Source organism: Hakea prostrata, chromosome 11 (assembly GCF_041222555.1).
Source record: "Hakea prostrata isolate BN-2017 chromosome 11, UWA_Hpros_2, whole genome shotgun sequence".
In the NCBI taxonomy this organism is placed as follows: Eukaryota; Viridiplantae; Streptophyta; class Magnoliopsida; order Proteales; family Proteaceae; genus Hakea; species Hakea prostrata.
In genome coordinates, this window is record NC_142610.1 from 19357144 (window position 1) to 19382692 (window position 25549).

The following is a 25549-nucleotide window of genomic DNA, read 5'->3' on the forward strand; positions in this document are numbered from 1 at the left end:
GATGCCTTGTCAATCCCTTTCATAGATCCAAAGAAGTTTATTGCAATTTGTATTCTTATTTTTTAGAAATATATTATATTAATTTATGAATAATAGGGAATGGATATTATTAAATATATTATCATAGAAGATCAAGAAACACCTTAGACATCCAATCGACAACCTTATTCACATCACGTCTCACATAAATACATCGGATGCAATCCATACCACCAAGTAAAGAACCAATCTCATTAATAAGTCTACTAACCTTATCTCGACCTAATTTAGACTAAAGATAACTCGGGTTAGCTCAAGAGGACCCAGATAAAAATTATTCAATTTAAAAGAAAAAAAAAAAAAAACTGGTGACGTTAACTTTAACGACAAATTTCCCTCCCAATTTCAAACGAAAAGAAAAACATTTTGCAGAGAGAGAAGAGCGAGAGAGAAAGAGAGAGAGAGGCGTTTCGTGAGTTTGCAGATCTGCTGAGATTTGAGGGAGAGAGTGGTAAAGAGAGATGACAGTGGCGGGAGAGAGAGGTACTTGGATGGAAGACAGCGAAGAGAAACTTCTGATGGAGAAGATTGCTAGGGTTCTTGACGAATGTCGATCTTCGTATGCCATCCACCCAAGAAAGTTGAAAGAGCTCTTAGCCCTACGTTCGTCTTCTAATCAATGCTTTTTCCCGGCGTTTACCAAAACCCTAAATCCTATATTCGGTTTCCAAAGAAAATCAGCCTCTGCAGAACGAATTGTTCGTTTCGTCGCTGTATTTTCGGCTTACCGTGATGACAAGCACATTTCCGAGTGTGATTCCTTCCTGGAAGAGTTCTTACGGTTCCTTATGATCGCCGCTGTTGCCTCCAACAAGACCGCCAGGTTCCGATCCTGCCAGATAGTCTCAGAAGTAATTTTTCTTACTTCCTGTGACTAAAATTTACATTTTAGCTTTTTGCTCAAATCATTGCTTAATTTTCGATTAAGAGTAGTATTTACTAGAGAAGGTAACTTTATGAATTTCGACAGCATCTTAATTCTTGTTTTCTATTTGGTTTGGGGAGAAATGTGTATGCAGCTGTTGATTGAACATGTTGTTTGACGTTGTAGATCATAATGCGGTTGCCAGATGATGCAGAAGTGAGCAATGAACTCTGGGATGAGGTGATAGATTGCATGAAGCTCAGGGTAGGGGATAGGATCCCAGCAGTTCGGACATTTGCAGTTAGAGCACTTGCACGGTTTGCAAATGATTTGGAGAATACTGATATCGTTGAGTTGTTCGTTCAAACTTTACCACTCGAACAGAACCCTGTAAGTGCATATATCCAATTTGACAATTTGTTGTGTATTGTAGTTCAAGTTGATTTTAAACTATTTTTCCCTAGTTGAATGTTGCATTAGTTATCAAATAAGTAATGGAACACCCTTGTTTGTGGACTAACTGTTAAAGTATGTGCAGGAGGTTCGTAAGACAATTGTTATATCTTTGCCTCCTTCCAATACAACATCGGTAGCAGTCATTGGATGTACGCTTGATGTAAGTGAGTCGGTGCGAAGAGCTGCATACCTTGTTTTGGGGAGTAAATATCCCCTTCAAAGCCTTAGGTAATTCTTACTTTGCTGACTTCATTTTCCTCCTTTCAGCATTATACCAAATGATATTGCTTTTGAATCTACATTAAGTAAAGTTGTAAAGGTTCCAACCATATGTAACGTGGGCAATATGTTAATTGTTTCATCATCAACCAGAAACCAAATATGGTAACCTGAGCTTGCACTCATATGGTTAATTTACTAAACTGGCCTTTTCTCTCATTTGATATTTCAGCATCAAGCTTAGGACCATCATCCTTAAGAGGGGACTCACTGACAGATCTGAGTCTGTCAAAAAGGACTGTCTGAAGATGTTGAAAGAAGAGTGGCTTGTTAAGTGTTGCAATGGGGATCCTATAGTCCTGCTTAAGTTTCTTGATGTAGAAACTTATGAATCAGTTGGAGAGGCTGTAATGGGGATCCTTTTAAAGGCTGGAATTATTAATGTGCAGGATGGTCAAAGAATGAGGCAATTCTTTGTAAAAACTTCTGACACAAACGAAGGTTGGTAGAAAGGGTACAGAAAATTACTTTCTTCTTACTTAAAGATATTTTGATAGGTGGAACCTTCTCTGTTAAGATTCTTTCTGATGTGATATTGTACTTTTTATGTGAAAACTAGTGAAAGCATATGCTTGTTAGAATGTTGCTTAGATTTTGGACTCAGAAGTATGATCCAGCATTTGTTTGGAAGACTTGGATCGAGGGACTTGTCCAAAAAGTATCTACTGTTGAGCAATGATTTCTTATTAGTTGAATAATTTATAAATCCATTTGGAAGGCACTTAATGTAGATGATCTGTACTTGCCACCTGAAAGCAGATGATTAAATTCCAGATTTGGTGCTCCTAAAAAAAATTTAGACTACGAAGTAAATACCTCACTGTTTATACCAAATGGAATATGTGATTTGTGAAAGCTTGCTCATTGAATTTAAATTCTCTGGGATTACTATTTCTTGTTGATGCTCTTCTTTTTGCATTCTTACCATTTTCTTTGGTATATTATGTCAGGACAATGCACTCCAAGCAATCAGCTAATGGAAGCAGAGGTTGCTCTTTATTGGAGAACCTTATGCAGACATCTGCAGAATGAAGCACAAGTAAGTAATGCCACTGTTTATTCTAAAAATCTTAGCTCTGTATATTCTTTTCCATTAAGAGACAAGTATTTCGAGGGAAGCTTCCTTGTATTGATCGTATGTCATTGTAATTTTGTTATTGAAGAGCAAATGAATATAGATATTATGTTGTTCCACTGCACCATGACTACTTTCATAGGCCTAAAAACTATATGTTTCTTTTCTCTGGGTTTTTGTTTTGCATGTTCTTAGTCGTTTCTGTTATTTTAACGTGCAAATTTCTTCTCCAAGTGTAAAACTCACTTTCAAATCAGATACATCATGCATCTCTAAACTTCAACTTGCAATGTTTATGACTGAACATCTTATTTAGTTCCTTAATGCCAACATCTCATATTCTTTCATTGACAATGCATGTCAAGTAATTTCTGCTAAGATTTCCTCGACCCTGAGCTTTCCTTGTTTAATTGTCTGAGTTTGATGTACTGTCATATAGGAGAAAGGTACTGATGCTGCAGCTACAATGGGCACTGAGGCTGTGGTGTATGCAGCGGAAGCTTCAGATAACAATGACCTCCTTGAACAAATCCTTCCTGCAACAGTTTCTGATTACATTCAGTTAGTCAAAGCACATCTAGCTGCAGGTGGGACAAGATTCTTGGTAGTTACTAACTTAGAACAGACAATACTTGTGGATTTGGCTGAATTTGCTGAAGCATGTGTTTAGCATTGCAGGATCAAATTATCGGTTTGTATCTCGACAATTGCTGCTGCTAGGAGTCGTCCTGGACTTTTCTGATGCTACAAACAGGAAGGCTGGTGCTGCCCTCGTGCAGGAATTACTGCACTTGCCTCTTGAGCATGAAATTGATGATGATGGAAACAAGGTGGTCATTGGAGATGGCATCAATCTTGGTGGTGACAGGGAGTGGGCCACAGCAGTTTCGGAGTTGGCAAGGAAGGTGCATGCTTCTGTTGGGGAATTTGAAGAAGTTGTTCTTGGGATTGTAGAGAACTTGCTTGGCCTTGCAGGGAGAGAACTGCTGATTATATGCAGTGGATGCACTGCCTTGCTGTAACCGGTCTTCTCTTGGAAAATGTGAAGTCCTTCCATTTGTTGCAAAAGAAGGCTATTGAACCTGTTGAACTTTTACAGTCTCTACTGCTTCCTGGGGTAAAGATTTAAGCAGAAGGTTTTCTGGGTTTATTTTTTAATTTCTTAGTATTTGTTTATTAACTTATTGTCCTATACTAGAGCCTGTGTTATGTCTCAACTTTGTCTTTCAAGTTTCAATATTTCCAGAAGAGTCTTACTGTCTTTTGCATTCTTATGAAGTGCAGGCAAAGCATGTCAACTTTGATGTACAGAGGATTGCTGTAAGATGTCTGGGTCTTTTCGGTTTGTCAGAGAGGAAACCAAGTGAAGATATAGTAAAGCAGTTGAGGCATTCTTTTGTTAAAGGTCCCACTCTAGTTAGTGTCATGGCCAGTAAAGCACTTGTTGATCTTTGGATGCGGCACGGTCCTCAGGAAGTTGACAAATCCATATGCCAGGATCTGTTATCAGTATCCCGGGAAGATAAGAGAACTTTTGCTCCTGTTAATTTCTGCGAACTGAATGCCGATTCAAGTATTGAGTTACTTGATCTCCTATATGCTGGACTTGACAGGAGTGACTGGGGTGAATCCTCAGAAACAGATGACCATGAATCAGTTCAAGCTGTTCTTGGAAAAGGATTTGCAAAGATTCTTCTTCTCAGTGAGAACTATGCACGTTTATCTGTTTCATTACATCCATTAGTATTTGCCAAGCTAATCAACCTTTATTTCAGTGATGAAGCAAAAGAGTTGCAGAGGTGATTTACCATTTTACTAGCATTGTATTTGCACAAATTGAATACTTCTTTTGAACTAGTTATTTAATCTTATTTTATTTTTTGTTTCTGTTTGCCAGTTTGAAGCAATGCTTATCTGTCTTCTTTGAGCACTACCCTGCTCTCTCACCTGATCACAAGGCAAGTGAAATCTCTTCCTAGTGTGAGTTTCTTTTTTTTTTTTTTTTGTGAAGACAACTTAATACTTGGCTATAGATTTCCCTATATACTAATTGAAAATCATTTTCTTCATGTGTAGAAATGCATCTCCCAGGCTTTTATACCGGTCATGCGTTCAATGTGGCCAGGAATTTATGGAAATACAGGGGGTAATCCTGTTGTAGTGTCAAACTTGAGAAAACATGCAACAAAAGCATCACGTTTCTTGCTGCAAATGATGCAAACTCCACTGTACCCTAAAGAAAGTAAAGTGGAGGATGAAAATGGCAGGAGAAAGTCACAAGGAACCCCCAATGGTTCTGAACCACCATCAGTTGAATTCGACTGTGGGGAGGAAGGGCTTGCAATTCGTATTGCTACAGAGGTAGTCCTTCTAGATTAATGTTTGATTTGACATAGTTGACTTGTGACTCTGGCAGTATTTTCTCTTGTAATACAAGCATTTTGGTCACAATTTTATGCTTTTGCCGTTATTTGACTTTACATTTTATTATGTCTGCATGCCATAGCAATTCTTTCCTGAGCAAAGTTGCAGGTGTTTTAAAATGTTGGGATTTTACTAATTTCTTATTTGGATTTTTTTTGAGATGGTGAGCTTCCCCATCAAGAAGACAGCTGCTGAGAAATCATACGTGTCAGCACTGTGTAGAATAGTTCTTTTGCTCAATTTCCGGTCATCAGAACAGGGGGCAATTAAATGCATGCGAGGATTTCTGAATCGCATGGCCGAATGCGTTTCAACAGATAAAGAGCTACTGAAGGATTTAAAGCGGATGGGAGCACAACTTAAAGGTTTGGATGAGTATCCAGATGAAGACTTGTCACAAGACCAAGCACATCTAATTCTGGGTAAGATTTTGACTGCTTGGATGTATATATTTCATAAAAGAGAGACACCAATATGTCACCTAACATGGTCATCAGACTTAGGACTAGCTTGTGAACCAGTAGTATATCAGTGTTAGCAATAACTTGATTGCAGTCAAGTGTATGCAATGGATGATACCTAAAAAACCATAGTCAGTGCTAATACTTCATATAATGTGTACTCTCCAGTATCATAATGATGATTGATGATGGTGTTGGACTTCTCTATTATTTCAGGAAGGTTAGAAGTGGACCTCAACATTGGCTTGGATCCTGTAAATTCCATGCCATCAACACCGGCAACAACACGTTCAAACAGACCTCACCGATCAAGGAAACAAGTTAGGCGTGAAGATGTTTCTTCTGATGAAGAAGTAACTTCAGCCACTTCTGTTGTTCCACCAACTCCTTCTATGTTAAGTTCTCGATCGCAGAGAGCAAGCAAGACAGCTGCCCTCAATAAGATGATGGCTATAAGAACAGAAAAGATCCAGGAGATTGAAGATGAAGACGATGATGAAGGGTCTGGTGTGATAGCTGAAGAGGCTTCAGATGAATCTGATGAGTTTAGTGAATGAGTGGGTCTGCTTGAACAATGCATCTAATCTTTGTCCATTCAGTAATCTGGGGGAATCATTTGGATCATATAAAACCATGAAGCTGTCTTGAGTATGTAACTGATCCTATTTCTGATAGGAGCAGTCTTATTTGTATCTAGTTTGATTGATCACCTTTTGTTCATGAAATGGTTGTATTGGTATGATTCCTCAATTAGATTTCCTTACCTTGTAGCTTTCAGCCCTGAATGTTCAGAGCCCATGAATCAGAATAGCAGAGCTTGCCAATGTGTTATATGCATTTTCTGCAACTCGAAAAGGATAGGCAACTCGATCCTAAAGATAAGGGGAGAACAAACATTGTCTGGTCATTGTGGTCTATGCAGACATGTAGAATTACCACACTAGGTGAAACGAAAATCTCTTTTGGTGAAATTAGTGTCACTCATTGAGTTATTCAATTTATCAATCTTAAACCTCTTATGAGAAAATATATAAATGACATGCCTTGCCGTTGAAAAGCACGCGGATGTAACCAAATTAAAATTTCAAAAAGACAATAACACCCTTTAATGAAAAACCCTATCCAACTTGTTTTTGCCTTCCTCTATTGTTTGTAATTAGTATTTTACTTTCATTGTTTCATTTTTTACACGATTTCTGTTTCATGGATATTTTGTTTGCTTAACCTCTCCTTTGTCCTCTTCCCGTGGTATATATTATTCTCATCCTTACACCCCCAAAAAAAAAAAACCCCCCCCCCCCCCCCCCCCCCCCCCCCCCCTCCTTTTTTTTTTTTTTTTTTTTTTTTTTTTTTCCCCCCTATAATTATATAAAAATATCTATTAAAAAAAATTCTTTCAAACATGTTTTACTGTTGAATTGATAACTCAAGATACCATTTATTTTAGAGGATAATTCAAGGGGAGGTGGTGAAAATTTCCCATTATTATTCTATTTGAATTAAAAAATTTTCCTTTTGTTATTCTGTTTCGATTTCAGGGGTTAAGGTAAGGGAAGGGTTTACCCTTTCAATTTAATTTTTTAGGTGTGACATAATTACAGGAATAGCCTTGCTATCTTCGATAACCTTCTCGCTGTAAACCATCAATGTAAAGGGTATTATGGTGAGTTCAGATTTAGGTGAATACTTGTTTCATCTACCACTAAAAGCAAAGCCGCTACCCTGAAACTCTGAAGAAGAAGAAGATGGTTAACTTTGCTGCTTCTAAGATGTTAATGGCGTCAAGGGCAAGAGAATTTGTCAGCTCATCGACCCATTTGATCCAGTTTCGTCCTCTAACCTACGCTTCCTCTCCTACTGCTTCTGCTACTGCCTTTCATCCGGCTCGAATAGTGCCTTACCCACCTGATTTGATCAGTTGGGTCAAGAGGGAAGGGGGTTTTGTTCACAATGGGTTGAAAATTGCAAATGAAGATTCCTATGGCCTCGGTGTGGTGGCTGCTGAAGATATTCCTAAAGGGTCTGACCTTATCGGTCTTCCCAATCATTTGCCACTTCGTTTTCGCTCAATTGATTCAGATGGAGGAGGAAGAGATGGTCTTGAGCCCGTTTTAGCTGAATTAGCTCATCATGTTCCTGGTATAGTCTTTCAAATCTTTTCTTATAAACCTAGTTTTTGTTTTTATCGTTTTCTTTCTGGGTAACTTGCATTTTTGCGAGATTCCACTAGCTGGGTATTTCAAAATTCAAACAGTGGAAGTGCCCAAACATCAGAAGAGGCCTAAACCATACAACCATCATAGTGCAATGGAACTACACCAATAGACTCAGGAGTGCCCGAAAACAAGCATTTGACATTGGAACCTACTGCTTATACATTCATTATCTTTATCTGAGCTACGCATGTTCTCTAAATGTGTTATTTTTTATTTAGTTATCAGGGTAGATATCTTGAATTCAAATAAGGAATCAAGGGAGGGGATAGGGAAACTAACAGGACAAAATGCAAAAAGAGGAAAAATTTTCGAGTAAAGAGAACAAACAGTGAAAATTTCTGACTTTAAGTTGAAGCATCAGCCAGACTTGAAATCAGGTTGAGAGGCCTGTATGATGGATGCTATCAGTCAACAGAGAGTCCCAGAAATCTAAAACCAAATAGATGAACTACTGCTAGGACCACTAGGGAAAAGTGGGCAGGATAGGTAGAACTTGAATTCTACCTGATTAAATTCAGAGTTTCCTAACAGAATTCAGTAGAGCAACTTATAAGAAAAAAAATCTCATATATTAGATTTGGAGCACTTCTGATCAACAATTGCAAGATGTGCTACCATGAGCCTTTCTTGGTTGTTACTAACAAAATAAATAAGTGTTAACATGTGATACACCAAATTCTTCATTAAAAGTAACATTTGTCTTTGCTAAATTCAAATGGTCTTCAGGCTTCAACAAATAGCATCAAATGCTGCTATGAACTCCTCTTGGTGTTACTAAAAAAGTAAAGAAGTGTTAAACTCTAATACATCTTCAATAAAAGGTACATTAATTTTGCTAAATACAGATGGTCCTTGGGTTTCAGCAAATAGCATTTGTGTTTCTTTATCATCAATATAGGTTCGTGACTCATATCTTGCAAACTAGGATAGAGTGAGTTTTCAATACAAGGAGTAAATTGTACCCTGTGGGGAGCATGTGGCAGAGGAACTCTGGGCAATGAAATTGGGTTTGAAGCTTCTACAAGAAAGAGCGTTCATTGGTTCCTTCTGGTGGCCATACATCAGTAATCTCCCTGAGACATACAGTGTACCCATCTTCTTCCCAGGAGAAGACATAAAGAATTTACAATATGCTCCTCTTCTTCATCAGGTATCATAATCAATCTCCTTACAACAGCCAACTTTTTCAGGATCAAAGTGTTGGTTTTGTAAAACTGACTCTGAAAAAGGTCATCGTTTTTTTACTTTCCAGGTGAACAAGAGATGCCGGTTTCTCCTTGATTTTGAGAAAGAAGTCAAAGCTGTGCTCAAGAATTTTGGGCCAGATGAGCATCCTTTCAGAGGCCAGGAAGTGGATGCAAGTTCCCTTGGATGGGCTATGTCAGCCGTTTCTTCTCGGGCATTCCGTCTACATGGAGAAAGGCTCCCAGATGGAACACATGCTACAGAGCCTATGATGCTTCCTCTTATTGATATGTGCAACCACAGTTTCAACCCAAATTCTCAAATTGTCCAGGAAAAAGATGGAAAAAACCTAAAGATGGTGGTCAAGTTGAGTTATATTTCTTTTATCTTTTAGTTATTCCAACAGAGACGGATGGAAATAAACCTCGTTCAGATTGCTTTTTTGCTTCATCTCTTATGTTTTAAAACTGATCTGATCAACTTTGTCTACTCAACCAGGTTGTGGCAGAGACTCAGATCAAACAAGATGATTCAATAACCTTGAATTATGGTTGTTTGAGCAATGATTTATTCCTTCTGGACTATGGGTTTGTGATTCCATCAAACCCATATGACTGTATTGAGCTCAGGTATGATGGAGCTCTTTTAGATGCTGCTAGCTTGGCTGCTGGGGTTGAATCCCCCAACTTCTCTTCACCTGCTCCCTGGCAGCGACAGATTCTTTCCCAGATGAATTTGGAAGGAGATGCTGCTAACCTCAAGGTTTCATTTCCTTGATCTTTATTATTATTGGATATTTTTAGCAAAGTTTAGACAGTTGAATGGAAAAATAGGATCTTTGTTGCCTGACACATTTGAAAAGGTTAAGGCCTAGTTGAGTTTGAGTCAGAGATTGTTTTACAGGTTGAAAGCTTTTAAAGCATTTGCGTCTGATTCACTGTTCCTATTATTTGACTGTTCTTTCAGGTGACTTTAGGAGGTACTGGACTGGTGGAAGGCCGCTTGTTGGCTGCTTTAAGAGTACTTCTTGCAAATGACATAGAGTCAGTACAAAAGCATGATTTGGATACCCTTAAGTTATTATCTGTTGAAGCTCCTCTTGGGGTATCAAACGAAGTAGCTGCTCTTCGTACTGTCATTGCGTTGTGCATGATTGCATTGGGACACTTCCCCACAAAAATAATGGAGGATGAATCTATACTGAAAGGAGGTGTTTCTCAAACAACAGAGTTGGCAATTCAGTTCAGGATCCAAAAGAAATCTATCATCATAGATGTGATGAGAGACCTAACGCGGCGGGTGAAGACACTATCGTCGAAGGAATCTGCAACAATCTAATTCTGAGAGCTTGAGATACTAGCAACTGGGGATTCTTTTGATTGACCAGTTCACACAATAATGTAGTAGTTGAATGTTGAGATTTTTTCTGGAATTTGCTAATGATTTCTCCCATTTTCAATTAGTAAACGATTTGAAGATTTGAAATTTTGAAGAGTTTATCATTTTACCTAAAGAAATCAATAGTGTCTCAAAACACTGAAACCCAGATGTTGGGAATAACAAACTGAAGACTAAACTTAGGGAAAAAAATAAAGAAGGTAATTATGTCAGCATCACTTGTACTTGGTTAGATGGAAACAGCAGGCTTGTGTAGAAACATGCAATACCTTTTATGGGTAGGAACAAACTTTCTCGAAGGATATGAAAAAGTTGCCAGTGCCAGACTCGCTGGAGGATCGAGGCATTACAAGAAACCTACTGCCATGGAGGAGTAGTAGGATGGAGGACCTTTCAGTGGAGAGGCATATATAATATCTCTATCCCCATATATAAAAAGCGCCTTTGTACCAAAAAAAATATATATATTACCTACTCTTTATCTCTATTTACTTCTTTATTTATCAAAAAGAAAATCTCTATTTATTTATGGGACTTGAATCCACAATCAAGTTTAAGCAAGTCTTCAGTGGGTAAGCATCTGACAACCATGCCAAGAACCACCTGTTTTGCATTTCCAACCACCCCCACCCATTTCCTCTTTCTCTAGCATATGAGATCAGTGTAATTATTGTATGAATCATAAAGATTCTATCCAGAGACCCAGAAACCCTGTGAAAAACAGAGGGCAATGAAGACAAATCTTCTCAGAAATGAATGCAAAAGGGGAAGAAAGACAAATTATTAAATTATGCAGAGGCCCAGAAGGCAGAAGCTCTGTTCTGTATCAATCATGTCTATCTGAAAGAACCCAGATGTACACATAACTGATGCAGAGAACTCATATGAAAACTATGTAGAACTCGATTATAGTATGAAACTCCACGTACAAAACTCAGAGGGAATGAACATGAAACCTTCCTGACTGAACCAACAAAACTGAAATTGGACACAAGAAAATTGGTGCCCATCATCCCTCTACAAGGTTCCAAGTCATGGAAAAGCTACTGAAATATAAACAAAACATATTTACATCTGAAAAGGAGAAACCCAAAAACAAGAAGAAAAAATCAAAAGAAGACTCCTGGTTCCAACTTCTCTTCCATATATTTCTATGAATCACCAACAGAGATTGCTTGACCCATTCGTCCCAAAGGAGAGCGTGAGAGCTGCCTTGTGAACTCCTTAAATACAGGCCTTATTTCTTGTTGTGGAGGTAATGGTTCCTTCTGAATCTTCTCATACTCTTGCTTGATTTTCTTCACTTGGCTATGAATTGGAACACCCATGTCATCACTTCTCTGTTCCTGGGTATTGGTGTTCTTCATCTGCTCCATCTCTAACAAACGCTTCAACCAGAAAACCCTTCTTCAATCACACGTTTTGATAAGAATTTCTTGATGGGTGGCAAGTATTTATAAATGAGGATTTGAGAAAAAGAAACGTTTTTTTCGTGGAAACTCTTCCTTTCTCAGATTGAGAATTGAGAATTGAGATTTCCTTGTGTGGATTAACTCGAAACGTTTTTGACCAAAACAAGATTAATTCAAGACGACTCCTTTGAACCGTTTCTGACTATTACGTGTGGGACCCATTTTTTATTAGGTCCAATTCAAGAAGGGATGAACACGTCAACATCCATTTGGAAACCAGATCTAGATTTAGATTGGTATCCACATTTTTTCAATTAAAAATTGCGGAAGATTGCTTGCAAATTATTGTGGGCCCCACGTAATCCAGTGATTCAAGGTATGATACGATCTTGCGTGATCTGAGTGAATTTTACGGTTAAGTTTGTTGGGATGCATGCAACTGACGTGGTCAAAATGTTTTACCACGTGTCAAGGTAACATCGATTGACGTGGCATCTGTTTTTCCTTGTTTTTATTCTCCTCTTTCTAGATGATAAAACCCTTTTCTCTCTGAGAACACACCAGTCAAAAATTGAGGAAAGAAGACCTTGAGACCTTCAATGGAGTTTATCAATTTGGACCCAAAACCCTAAAACTAGCTAAACTGACTTTAAGAGAATCCATTGGATTTCATTTTCATTTTGGAGAATAAAATGTCATTTTCTTTAAATGGAAAATGTTAGGAAATCTCAACATATTTCCTAAAAAACCAGAGACATTTGACTCATACAAATGTTGTTATATTATAACCTAAATTTCTTATATTTGATTTTGAATATGGACTTGCAGTGACATATATTAGTAGGAGATCTGAATGTTTGACTTATGAAATTCGTGATAGAAGCAAAGGGTGTAGACCCAACGCAATGGGTAAACCCCTTTACTGTATTTAAGTTTATAAATACGTATCATATGTTCTCCAGTTAGATCACTGCGAGATTCGAAATTTTCAGTAAGAGTTTTGTACCGCTATTCTGATGATCGGCTGAACGATCTTTTATGTGTTTTCCTTATACATAATAAAAGTTCTTCGTTTTTGTCCATGAGCGTAGTACATTGCATTGCTCTATGAACCTGTTCCTTGAAATTTTATTTTTTTTGTTCGTTATTTTTTTTATATTCATTTTAACAAATATTAAGTTAGTTTAAAATTCTCGCATGGAATCACTTCATTTCTAGTATCTACTATGTAAAGTAAATAATGCCCTCTTGCCATTTTATATTCCAGACAAAATCTTCGACCCTAAGGGAGAAAAATTTCCCCTTTTGGGGGGAGTAATTCTCAATTCCTGTGGCACTATACCTGATGAGTGTAACCAGAATTATCCATTTTTTTCTGTTTCAAAAAAGAATATTGTCCATTAAGTCAAATTATTAAGACTATATACAAACCAAATACTAACAAGTTTTGAGGTTTTAATCATGGCATCCATTTGCTTTAAAACAAAGATTAATTATTTATATGATATTCTGACAAGTTTTGATTTAATGATTAAAAAAAATTATATTTATCATTATTTAATAGTACAGAAGGGATGTTAGATCCATTAGAAGGTGAGTGGGGGTCAATTACAATCTAAGCTAACCATATAATTATACGGTTGGTAGAAGTTAGTTGAATTGTGGTGACACTAATTGGTTAAGAAATTGTTAATCTCATCATCAACTAAAGAAATTATCAACATTAGAGGTGGAGTAAAATAATTTATCCACATTCAATGAAAGCGAAATTAAAACTTTGATGTTCTAGGTTATAATCTCATCGATTGTTCCATTCATCACACAAAATATATTCTTGCATAAACAAACTTTTCGTACGTATGTTCGTATTATTTTAATAATTATTCTCCAATAATAAATTAAAAGTTTAAATGTGTGAACTAAAAATATAAGTATTTACAGAGAATTATTATATTGTGTCTAATGTGAATTTGTTCTTACTCATTTTTAAATTTTAAATCTATTATTTATAAATATTTTTTGATAATTAATTATGCAATACACCGGTAGAGAAGCCAACTGTTGCAGTCTCATCATTTTTCCAGCAAAGTATAGTTTTTCTTTTTTTGACCTCTAACCTCGCTTACATATTTTTTAAAGAATTTTTTTATCAAATTAATTAAATATATTAAAAACCATTTCTTTTTAGGGCTCTAAATATTTGCCATCAACTCACATTTTTTTCTACCTAGTTGTTTGCAAAACCCTAAAATTATTTTTTTATCCTAAGAAAAGTTTAAAGTTTTATTATTAAAACGATTAAACCCTCCTTGACAGTTGGTCTGTGGTCTGCCACAGACCTCCTTGCCCTTTCCAATCAGTACAGACTTCCATACGGAAACGCAATTTCATAAATTCAAAGTTCAGAGGAAGCTCCAAATTTCAAATTCCAAGTGTCTTGATTATGGGGAATTGGGGACCATTGGCTTATAAGAGAATGGCTCTGGCATCAGTGTCTCCTTGGGAAAAGTTAAAAAAAAAGTCAGTGTTTCTGTGTTAGGCTTCACTGCCACGTTTCACCTAACCAGGAAGATAAACCCTAATTTTCAGAGATCAGTTTTCCATGTGTCCTCTCTTTTCATCTTTCAAATTTCAATTTCCCATTAGTAATGTACATTATAAGGTACAGAAGGTACATGGAATGGAATATTAAATGCTACCCACTAAATTCAGTTCTGGAATGATAAAATCTGATTCAACAATGAATGCTCCAAACTTATTTCATTTTGGACTTGGAAAACTAAATGCTTGAACAACAGGCCTCTTCAGTTCATCCACTACTTCTGCAATTATTTTTGGAAGATACCCAAAAAAGAAAACACACTGATATCAGCATGAATCACTGACAGAATAGATCCATTCTTCCCCACTTACCCCCCTTTACATAGGGGAAAATATCAATGCATACCATTCTGATGTTTTAAGGTATTAAATGCCCAGCTGCAAACCAATATAAACAACAAAGATTGATGAAGAGATCCTCCCATTTATGATTCACCATGAACTGAGAGAAATTGGATCTGTAGGAAATATAGATAGAGAAGCAGTGAAGAATCCAGGATTGGATGTGTCATGCTTATCTCAATATGTTTTTCGTGTGAGAAGAGAGATTCATGAACAGGCTCCGCTCTACCCAATTCCAACATCACAGAGATTGATTTGTTTGGATGAAAATCTGAAAAACTAGTCTAATAATCTTAAGAAACAGTAGATAAGGAAAAACCCATTATGTTTATTAGTAGTAAACTGTTATTGAACAAGTGGAAAAATCAAAAGGCAGCAAAAACAAATTCGCCTGCCTAGATCCCCACCAATTTATAAGGGCAAAAACCCAACTAACAAATCTAACATTACAAGCAAATTTCTAATTGGAAAACAGGATATGGATCCAGCAACACAGCAAGCAGACCCCTTGAAGAACTCCAACTCAATGGTAGGACTGATTGGATAAGACTCATGGTTTCCAGAGGATTGTGGTCTCTGCAATCATGGAAGTAACCACATAGGGATCCATGTTTGATGCAGGCCTCCTGTCTTCGAAATAACCCTTGCCTTCTTTCTCTGTATCACGCCCAACTCTAACCGAAGCACCACGGTCAGCAACACCCTGTGAAAGTTTACAACCACCACATGTTGAGTGAACATATCAGCTTATTCACCTTAACAATTGAACATTTTTGGAATGCTGATTTCAGTTTTAACATAGTAATAAGTCTATACCCATTTGAATGTGTTGATATCTGCGGTTTCATGTCGCCCAGTGAGTCGGCGTTCATTGCCCTCTCCATAAGCGGCAATGTGATCTTTGTGTCTCAATCCAAGTTTTTCAATTGCCTTTCTTGATTATCTCATACCCTCCGGCATTCCTCATGGATTTGGTGCTGGAACCCACAAAGTAACTCATAAGATGCATATGGAATGGTGGGAAGAAACTAAAAGGCCAGTGTCACCACTAAATTATGATTAGTCAAGCAACTTCCTAATGATTTAGAAAAATAATGATACAAGGTAAGCAAAAGTACCTGTAATTTGTGTGAGCACCAGCTCCATTCCAGTCACCCTAGCGTGACAGAAGTGAATAAAGAACAGGCAAACAAATTCTCAATCAGAAATGACATGCCTATTTGATAAGAAAAATGTTGCAGCATTAAAAGGTAAAACTTCTAAAACATTTGACAGATCAATTTGATAGATTTTAACCTTGATAGGTTTTGGATCAAAAGAGAGCACAACACCAGCAATCTCTGTAATTCTCTGTTGAAGAAAGAATGCAAGTGATTAGTAAATAGAACCTATCATTGTTTGGAACCCTCTCTCCCTTAAGAGGCAGCATTGTTATTTTGGATGTAACAGGCATCATTTTCAGAGGATTACCTCCAAAAGGTAGCGAGCCACCCATAACTGATCACCAGCGGAAATGCCAACAGAAGGGCCAACTTGAAATTCCCACTGAACAAGATACAAGGATATAAAAAGGTTAAGAAGTGATATAATCTGAAGGAAAAAGCCAACCCAAAAAAAACAAAAAAAAAGGAGAAACAGAAAACTCATATCTTACCTGGCCTGGCATCACTTCTCCATTGATACCACTGATGTTGACACCCGCATAGAGGCATGCTTTGTAGTGAGCATCAACAATATCACGCCCAAAAGTTTTGTCAGCACCAACACCGCAGTAGTATGGTCCCTGTTTTGCAACAAATGTTGAATTTCACAATATCAGTCATGGGCCCAGGAAGCTTTATAGTCTTATCTCAAATATGAAATGTCTGATTTAGCTTCACCATGCAATCAACAAAATCAAATGGCACTGGATACCTTCCACATCACACTCTCACCACTTTAATAATTTCAAAACTTATCCGGCACATAAGATTCGAACAAATAATGAAACTTGGATCCAAATAACTTAAAGAGTTCAAAACTTAAATCTTTATCCATGTGACAAACAGAAAATCAAGCAACAAAGAATTAACAGCAAACTTGATGCAAAAACCAGAGACCTGGAAATTTTTGGAGCAAAAAGCTAATGGTAGTTTCTAAATTCAGTGTTCTTTTTTCCAACAAAATTTAGTAGAGCATAAAATTGAAGAAATTATCATTACCTGAGGGCCAGGAAATCCTCCCAAGGGCCATCCAAGGGGCCAATTTGTATCCTTTTGCAAAAGGGTGTACTCTTGCTCAATTCCATACCTAGTTTCCAAACATGATTACAAAACAAAATTTAGAAAACTAGAATGACCATTATGAACTGGGTAAGAGAGAAGAAGGACAAAATCATACCAGGGTTCCTCAGCAACAACAGCAGGGTGGCTGAAAATCTTTGCAGCATTATGTCTCTTGTTGGTGGGAATGGGTTCTCCGGCCGGTGTGTAGGCATCGCAGATGACCTACACCATGAAAATAAAAATAAAAATGGGTTTCTAGATGGGAATGAAAGGATCAAAAGGAATTACATCTCACAGTGAGCTAAGCTACTAATAAACATTGAAACTGCAAAAAATAATGACAAGAATCATACAAGAATATTGTTGCCCCTCCTGAACGGATCCCTGAAGATTGCCTGAGGGCTGTTTCAATACACCAAGAACAGAAAAGCCTCTCGTTAAGCATCACACAGAAATGATAAGAGTGAAATGGAAGGCCAGAAAGTATAAAAAAGTGAGAAAAGAAGAAGAAAACCCACTATAAGATCACTTCACTATCCTCTCCTGGAGCTTGTCCAGTGCTGGAACCATCATAGTTCCATTTCGGTAGCTTTGCTGGATCCTTCACTGGGCCAGAGAGAGTCTAACACAGGAAAAACAACCGAACAACCACAACATATCAACAAAACTCATATAGACAACAGCACAACCAAAAGATAGGCATAAATGGATGAACAGAGTTGGTACCCTTGCTTTACTCCTGATGTCCATTCCAGATCCACCGATCCTATTTCCATCAATTAACAGAAAAACATTAAAACCACTTACAAGGTAAAATGAGATTCTCATTAACCAGACCACAAATCGCAATAAAGTCAGAAACAGAACAGAAAAACAGATATCCATTTGGCTTCCAGGAGAAACTATGAAATTGAGTATTAAGAAAATCTAGAACTCTTATGGCGATGGAAGCTACAACACCCAAGTGTTCAAAAACCAAACCATACCCATTAGAGAACAAGTAAGAAAAAAGATATCCATCTGGGTTCAAGGAGAAAGTGAAATTAAAGTACTGGTCATTAAGAAAATCTAGAACACTTTGGCGATGGAAGCTACAAAACCCAAGAGCTCAAAAACCAAACCATATCCATTAGAGATAAGAAGTAAGAAAAAAGAGCCCAACACATACAACGAATAACCAGCCACCAAACTAAAGAGAAAACAGGAAAAAAAAGTATGAAATACCAATGAAAGTTCCACAAACAAAGAAAACAAACGTGATATAGAAACCCAAGAAAATGTAAGACTATAACTCAAACCAAACGAAATCAGTAACTCACCATATGTACTCAGCAATAATCTTTTCTGTAGAGTCTGAGAGGTTAAGATTGAGAAGATCAGTAATCAACGCCATCATGCAGAGAAACTAAGAAACAGCTACAATATTATCTGAGCCCCTGCTTTCAACTGTGTAGAAGGTGGGAGGAGGTAGGGATATGAGTTGCCTTTTATAGTGGTGTTCCATCAATTAATTATTAATCTTTTTTTTTCTTAGTAAGTATTTATTAGATTATTGATCGATTGCTTATAATAGTATAACTCTGTCAGGAATAAAAACAAGGTGGAAAAAGCTGAAAAGTCGCTCAATGAGAAAGCAAATAAGGAGCCCCTGCATTTCTGTGACTTTTATTTTCTTTTCTTTTCCTTTTTCCTCTTTTTCTTATGAACTGATTTTCTGTTACTTTTCCGGAAAATTTCCTTGGCTTCATCCTCTGATCACTTATCTGTTACTGCTTTTCTATTATTCTAGGTAAATTTCAGTGACTTCTCTTCATTGAATTAATTTTTTTTTTGGGGTAATCCCATTGAATTAAAATTTACCTCTTGAACACTCCTTCACTCATAATTGGTTCCTAATCCTCTAACTCCATTCATGAGAGACTTCACAACATGCGAATTCTCTGCATTTGGATAGGAGTATGTCTGTGCGTTTGGTCATTGGATACCTTATTTGTGATACTCGAATCCAAGTCTGAGTCCACCTCTAAATGTCAACAAAGTAGACCTCACCCCCACCGTATGATAGCGGGAAGTTTAGGGACTTAGGTAATAGGGGTGCAAGTTTGGCCCTGGCGGCCCTGACCCGCCCTAAGCCTACCCTGAGCTCGAATAGGGATTGGGTTAAAGATTTTGGCCCTAAGGGCTGGTTAGAGCCAAAATATTCAGGTCCTGAACTAGGGCCAAGGGCGGGCTTGGGATTACTCTCTGGCCCGCCCAGCCCATCCCGGCTCGTGCCTGGTTTTGGCCATGATCTTGGCCCTGATTCTAGCTCTAATTTTGACCTTGATTTTGACCCTGATTTTGGCCCTGATCTTGGCCCTGATTCTAGCCTTGATTTTGACCTTGATCTTGGCCCTGATTTTAGCCTTGATTTTGGCTTTAATTCTTGCCCTGATTTTGGCTCTGATTTTAGCCTGATTCTGACCCTAATCCTGGCCCTGATATTGGCCCTAATCATGGCCTTGATTTAGGCCCATGATTTTGGCCCTGATTTGAGTCTGGACCCTCCACCCATATTAAGAGGAATTAATTATAATTCACATGGATGAATATTTGACACGTTTCAAATTTAAAAAACATGATCATGTTTTGTAAAAAATTAATAAAAATAAATTATATATTCATTACCACTGTAGTAAGTATCAGCCTGATTTTGGCCCGATCCTAACCCTAATTTGGCTCTAGTCTTAATGTTAATTTGACTCTAATCATGTATTAGATTTTTACTCTAATCTTCACATTAACATTGATATAACTATAAGTCTCGACTTTGACTTTTAGTCATTTTGATCATATTAAACTATGAGTTCATTTTTTATATTATTTTTAAGATAATTTTTATTTTTCGAACTAAGTCAATTTTAGTTCCAAAAAATCATTTATTTATTTTTTTTTGGAACTAAAGCGAGATAATATATTATAAATAATAAAAGCTAGTATATAGAGAATTAATATCTAACAAATCTAGACCCCAACTTCTCATCATGAATATTGACATCTTTCTTTTACCTCTAATGTGATATTTCAGAAGAAGGGGGAACAAAATATTAAGGATAGATAGCCATATATGTAACTAAAATATAATTTTCTTTAACTACGAAAAAATATCAATACTAAATTATCGTTGATTTACTTGTTAACAAAGTTTTGAATATGATTTTTTTTTTTGTTGAATAAGGATATCAATAGGAGGGGTTTTCAATTTCCATCACCAAAGTAATGGGAGAGGGTTTGCAATTTCCATCGTCAAAGCAATGAGAGATTTTCAGAGATCAATATAGAATTATGGAGTATGAATTTATTTATGTTTAAAGCAACATTATCAACTTATTGATTATTTTATCATTTTGTATGAGTTTGAATATCTTATATTTCTATGAATTTTATTTTTAGTTTACTTATGATATTTTATTTTTATTATTATTATATATATTTTTTATGAATTTACATTTGATATTTTAGGTCCAAGGATAGGATCAATTAAGGCTTGGGCCAAGATAGGGTCAATCAGGACCAGGAACAAGGTTAATTAGGGTCAGAGCCAATTAGGACCATGGACAGGGCCAATCAGGGTAGGGACAAGGCCAATCAGGGCCAGGGTAAGAGCCAATTAGGGTGGGAATGGGCTTGGCTTGGCCCTGTAGGACTTAGGGTCAGGGACAATAATCCTTGGCCTTGAACTAATGGCAGGAATGGGCTCAGATTAGAACATATAGGGCTGGGCTTGGGATTGCAAAAACCCGACCCAGCCCGGCCTAGTTGCAGCCTTATTAGGTAAGGCAACTTCATTCACATACATTCATTATTTATTATTATTTTTTTAAAATCTTCATCTCCTCAATTGTTCTTAGCATAAATTTTATCAAACGGTCAAATTTATGCTAAAACCACCGTTTTTTTGATAAAACATTAGAAAACAATTCTCACAAAAAACGTCATTTTCATTAAAGACCGTTACCAAACATGCCTTTAATCTCATGCTTATTTATTTAGACATATACAAATGATATTATTCTCTTTACTATCGTTAATAGTGTATGCTGATTTCTTTTCTTTAGACCAATATGAAAAACCCAGTCTAATTTATTTTTTTGTTATTTGATTCTAAAAATTTAATATATTTTGGAGTTAGTTACACCTAATCACTACAATACTTTTCATTTTATAATAATTTGATTCAACTTTCTTTACAACCAAACAATCAAAAAAAAATCCTTTAATTGAGATTATTTTTACCTCTGTTTCGAGATTCTTTTCATGTCAATCAATACATTCAAAAGAATTGACTCACTTTTAAGACCCTTAAATACCTAAAATACGCAACCCACAAACCACGCCATGATCTTGCACCTATTGTGTGAAAATGTGAAATAAGAACCAAGTTAAGACTTGGTGGGTCTTTTTCTGTTTTCTTCTTCTACTTTTTAATTTTGTTTAAGTCTTTCTCAAGCTTTCTTCCTAGGCTTCAAAGCTTGACAGTAGAGCACAGAGATAAGTTTAGTGTCACAGCTCATATAGAATTTAAGGTTGAGAAGAACATAAAAGAGTCATTAATTTTACTGCCAAGAAGAAAAATGCTCATCATTACATGTATTAATCAACAAGATCACGACTATTGACATTTGGCCAATGCACATTGCTTGTCAGTTTTTTTTATATTTGAATAAAAATTATAAATTTTGTTTCTTGTTATATCGTTATCTTAAATTGTAACATGTAGTATTTTTAAGATTCAACAGGTGTAATTTTTCTCGATTTTATGATTATATTCATTAAATTTTAGAACTGACATCTGCCGTGATCCGAAAACAAAGTAGAAATATCAACTAGAGCCAACAAAGACGAGTCTAGAACACCAATGTCCTTCCCCCATGCTTTTGCATATAGTAGGGGCGCTAGTTCTTCCCATTGACAGATAAGAAAGCCCGCATGTAAATATTTAAAAAAAAATTAGAGATAAAAATTTTAGCGAGTTGCACTTTATACTGTGTGGTTCAAAAGTGTCATAAAGCACATCGTTCTCCCGTGACTGAGAGCTGATCCAGAGCCAACAAATACTAGAGTTTTCTCATTGCTTAGGCGAAATAGTTGAACCACCCAATGAGGGATGCTTTCAACTTGGAAACGATTATATTCTTGACTATTTTCCATGGAATCAAACAATAGCATAAGTAAAATACGGAAAAGGACAGTACGTTAATAATAGAGAAAGTGTAATATGTCCTTTTCGCGTGAATGAATTATAAATAGTGAGTAGAGACAGTTGAAAGAGATTGATCAGGGTGTTGAATGTAAAAATCTGAACCGCACCATCATTTCATCAACTCTTATAAAGGGAAGAGACTGATCGCTGATCAAGTGGTGTTGAATGTAAGAGAGTGTACGGACAAGGATCATTTTGCTAATAAATTATTAATTAATTTTCTGATTCGGTAATATCGAGAAAGTCTTCGGCTGACGTGGTTCAATTTCCTACGCATAGAATTAGATAATTTTTTTGCTGCAAAGATTCTGCACCCTTCGGTTCTCTCAAACAACCGGCTGACCTGCCTGACCGGTAACCTCATTCTTCCTTTCCAACTTGAAAATTGCTTGGATGGTGTATAATTAATGTGCAGCACAGGTAGCAATCACTCAAGATTTTGACTGAGATTTCGATCGACGGTCTATTTTCAAAAAAAGTGTTTTCACACTTTTGTTAAACGGACAGTCGTGATCTCTATCTCTGCTGTTCGCAACACAGTGTTGCTCATTAATGAAGTCGAACTCTTGCAACTTTGTCAATTCTTTTATGAGTGTGGGTTATCTCCAAATCGGATAATGCTCTCCTGACATTTTTTTATCACACATTTTATATAAAGTCTACGTCTAAAACTGATAAATAATTGACTAAGATAGAACCTTTAATGGATTCCACGTTGACCCCACATCAATTGTGTGGTGAAAGTTGAAAAAGCATAATAGGCCAGCGAGAAAGTGATGTGGATTCATTTTTCCCCTCTCTTTTTAGTTTGTGAAAGGATGTTGTCTCCCCCCCTCCCCCCCTTACTTTTACTTTTGTGAAATGGACAATCGATATCTCTCTCCACCGTTCGCAGGACAGTGTTACGCATTACAAAAGTCGAATTCTTCCAACTTTGCCAATTCTTTTACGAGTGTGTGTTATCTCCAAATCGAATAATGCTCTCCTGACGCTTTTTTATCACACATTTTATAAAAAGTCTACGTCTAAAACTGATAAAATAATTTCCTAGGATAGAACCTCTAATGGATCCCATGTGAATCCCACATCAAGTGATGTGGATTTATTTCCCCCTCTCTTTTTAGTTTGTGAAATGATGCTATCTCATTCGAATTCGGATCTTCACTCCCTCGGGGAGCACTTTGTGTTCTCCGACGGCTTTACCACCACAAAATCGGTGGGCCCCACAGCTGGGAAAAAAAAAACTCCCATCACCCACCCTTGGCCCCCCTGTATTTTGGGGTGGAAAAGCCGGTTTGTGCTCCCCGACAGGGTCGCAGATCCAGACTCATCTCATTCCCCCCCCCCTTCTTTTACTTTGTGGGATCTATAAACTCATTATATTGTAAAATTAATAAATATCATATAACTCATAGATGGGAAGTCTGGTTCCTGAATAACATTGCCCACACATTACTTTGCTATACCTTCAAGAGGAGGAAGATAGTTCATCTTGTTAGTATTCACAGATGAACCCTCATCCTAAATGTGGTGAAAGAATAAAAAAAATAGAGAATCTCTTAATTGGAATTCTGACATCAACAAAAAATTCTTGGTGATTTAAAAAATCCTGGGTGAGTCTTAGACTCTTAAGTGAGTTTTCAAAAAAAAAAAAATCCTCCTAGATTACTAGCATGAATCAAATCTAGTATTTGAGCTCAAAAGCATCTGAAAATAGTTATTGGTAATTAAATTAATGATCATATCATTTACTTAAGTACCTGACCTTTGAGCTATTAAAAGGTATAAAAAGAGATGAAAATGGTGATAAAATCTTCATCATAAGGTTTATTATCCAAATTTCAAAAAGAAAAACATATCATGCAAGTTTTATCATAAAATAGGTTCGAGTACATGAATGTTTCTCTCATTTGAGGTTTATACATATTATGTGAGTTTTAAAACTTTCAAATGTATTTTTACCAAATCGTAGACTCCTGACTAAGTTTCAATTCTCTCCCACAATCCCTCGATTACTAACATGAAATCTTTGTCATATGGTTTATTTTCCAAATTCCAAAAAGAAAAATATGTCATGTGAGTTTTTAAGTATACTTTTGCCCTAAAAGGAAAGAAAAAAAGAAAAAAGATCACGTAAATGTTTGTCTTTAGACACACTCTTGAGGTTGCTTGTTCGAGTTGATTATGAGAAATACTAATTATTCAATGCTTTATTTTGTTTTCATCTTAAAAGACATACGACTACGTGTGCTTTAAATGTCAATGGATTTGTAACTAGATTCAGTTTTCTTTTTTCTTTAAATTATGCTTTAAGATGATGTAAATCGAATGACTCATTCATAAGCTTCGTATGATAAGTAAATCAAAATATTACAAGTTGTGTTGAAGTAGTTGCAGATTGGAAGGAATATGGTAAGATTAAACAAAAAATATTCTCCTGCTCGACGCCGTTGATTTTCAACTAAACTAATATAAGATGATATCATTCGATGCTGATTTAAGACAAAGACATTAAATTTGAACTTTGAAATCCCTTAAAATAATTACTAACTTCAATTATTTCATTTCTTTAAGATAAATTATTGTGTTAGGCTTTAAGATGATGTAAATCGAAGGACTCGTTCATAAGCTTCGTATGATAAGTAAATCAAAATATAGAAATTGTGTTGAAATAGTTGAAGATTGGAAGGAACATGGAAAGATTAAACAAAAAATAATCTCCTGCTCGACGCCGTTGATTTTCAACTAAACTAATATAAGATGATATCACTTGATGTCAATTCCGGACAAAAACATTAAATTTAAACTTTAAAATCCCTTAAAATAATTATTGACTTTTATTATTTCATTTCTTTAAGAACAATTATTGTGTTAAGACTTTTTTTTCTTCTATGCACGATTGTCCTTCATTGAACATAAAAGCCACCACTCATTAGGGCTCTCAAAGGCCACAAATAAGAGATTTGATTATCTGAATGGGTGGTCTAAATTTGTTTATGATATTTCATGGTTGTCAATTAATCTATTTGATATGAATAAAATAAGAGTCATTACAACATACTTGCATGCACACTTGAATGACAGAAGATTTGCTATAATTATGAGTATATGCACTTAACTTTTTTTCTTTAGATTTGCTTTAATTTTTTTTTTATAGCTTAGTTTAGATTTTCTTACATCAGTATTGATGCAACTCAAAAAATTAGAGTATTGAACTAACTAAAAAAAGAATTAGAGAATTATAATTAAGTAATAAATTTAAATATTTTTATTAGGTCATCTGATTAAAG

At 36.2% G+C, this 25549-nt stretch overlaps 3 protein-coding genes across 3 annotated transcripts; 2 read left to right on the plus strand and 1 right to left on the minus strand.

Moving 5' to 3' along the window:
* Window positions 1-401: 401 nt before the first annotated feature.
* On the plus strand, window positions 402-6509 carry EMB2656 (ARM repeat superfamily protein). Its single transcript, XM_089140833.1, is given in 13 exon segments — window positions 402-890; window positions 1091-1294; window positions 1443-1588; window positions 1812-2080; window positions 2590-2678; window positions 3154-3301; window positions 3393-3665; window positions 3668-3831; window positions 3999-4513; window positions 4612-4672; window positions 4791-5075; window positions 5299-5560; window positions 5816-6509. Coding segments are annotated over 13 exon segments (3147 nt in total). The 5' UTR covers window positions 402-500; the 3' UTR covers window positions 6157-6509.
* Window positions 6510-7304: 795 nt separating this feature from the next.
* On the plus strand, window positions 7305-10518 carry LOC149000641 (Rubisco methyltransferase family protein). The gene is made up of 5 exons (XM_089141003.1): window positions 7305-7738; window positions 8799-8965; window positions 9068-9365; window positions 9497-9762; window positions 9967-10518. The coding sequence occupies exons 1-5, from the start codon at window positions 7345-7347 to the stop codon at window positions 10336-10338; spliced, it is 1497 nt and encodes a 498-aa protein (XP_088997129.1). The 5' UTR covers window positions 7305-7344; the 3' UTR covers window positions 10339-10518.
* Window positions 10519-15049: 4531 nt separating this feature from the next.
* Window positions 15050-18486, minus strand: LOC149000642 (glutamine synthetase nodule isozyme). The gene is given in 13 exon segments (XM_089139957.1): window positions 15050-15456; window positions 15570-15686; window positions 15688-15730; window positions 15872-15909; window positions 16050-16103; window positions 16224-16298; window positions 16408-16536; window positions 16955-17042; window positions 17133-17239; window positions 17371-17419; window positions 17536-17639; window positions 17744-17783; window positions 18337-18486. Coding segments are annotated over 13 exon segments (1074 nt in total). The 5' UTR covers window positions 18414-18486; the 3' UTR covers window positions 15050-15303.
* Between the last annotated feature and the right edge of the window lie 7063 nt (window positions 18487-25549).

Excerpts from the sequence above, each read along its gene's own strand:
- LOC149000641 (XM_089141003.1), top strand. The coding sequence starts at position 7,345 with ATGGTTAACTTTGCTGCTTCTAAGATGTTAATGGCGTCAAGGGCAAGA. Across the intron at positions 8,966-9,067 it reads ATGCTCCTCTTCTTCATCAG|GTGAACAAGAGATGCCGGTT; the intron begins GTATCATAATCA and ends TTTACTTTCCAG. Across the intron at positions 9,763-9,966 it reads GAGATGCTGCTAACCTCAAG|GTGACTTTAGGAGGTACTGG; the intron begins GTTTCATTTCCT and ends CTGTTCTTTCAG.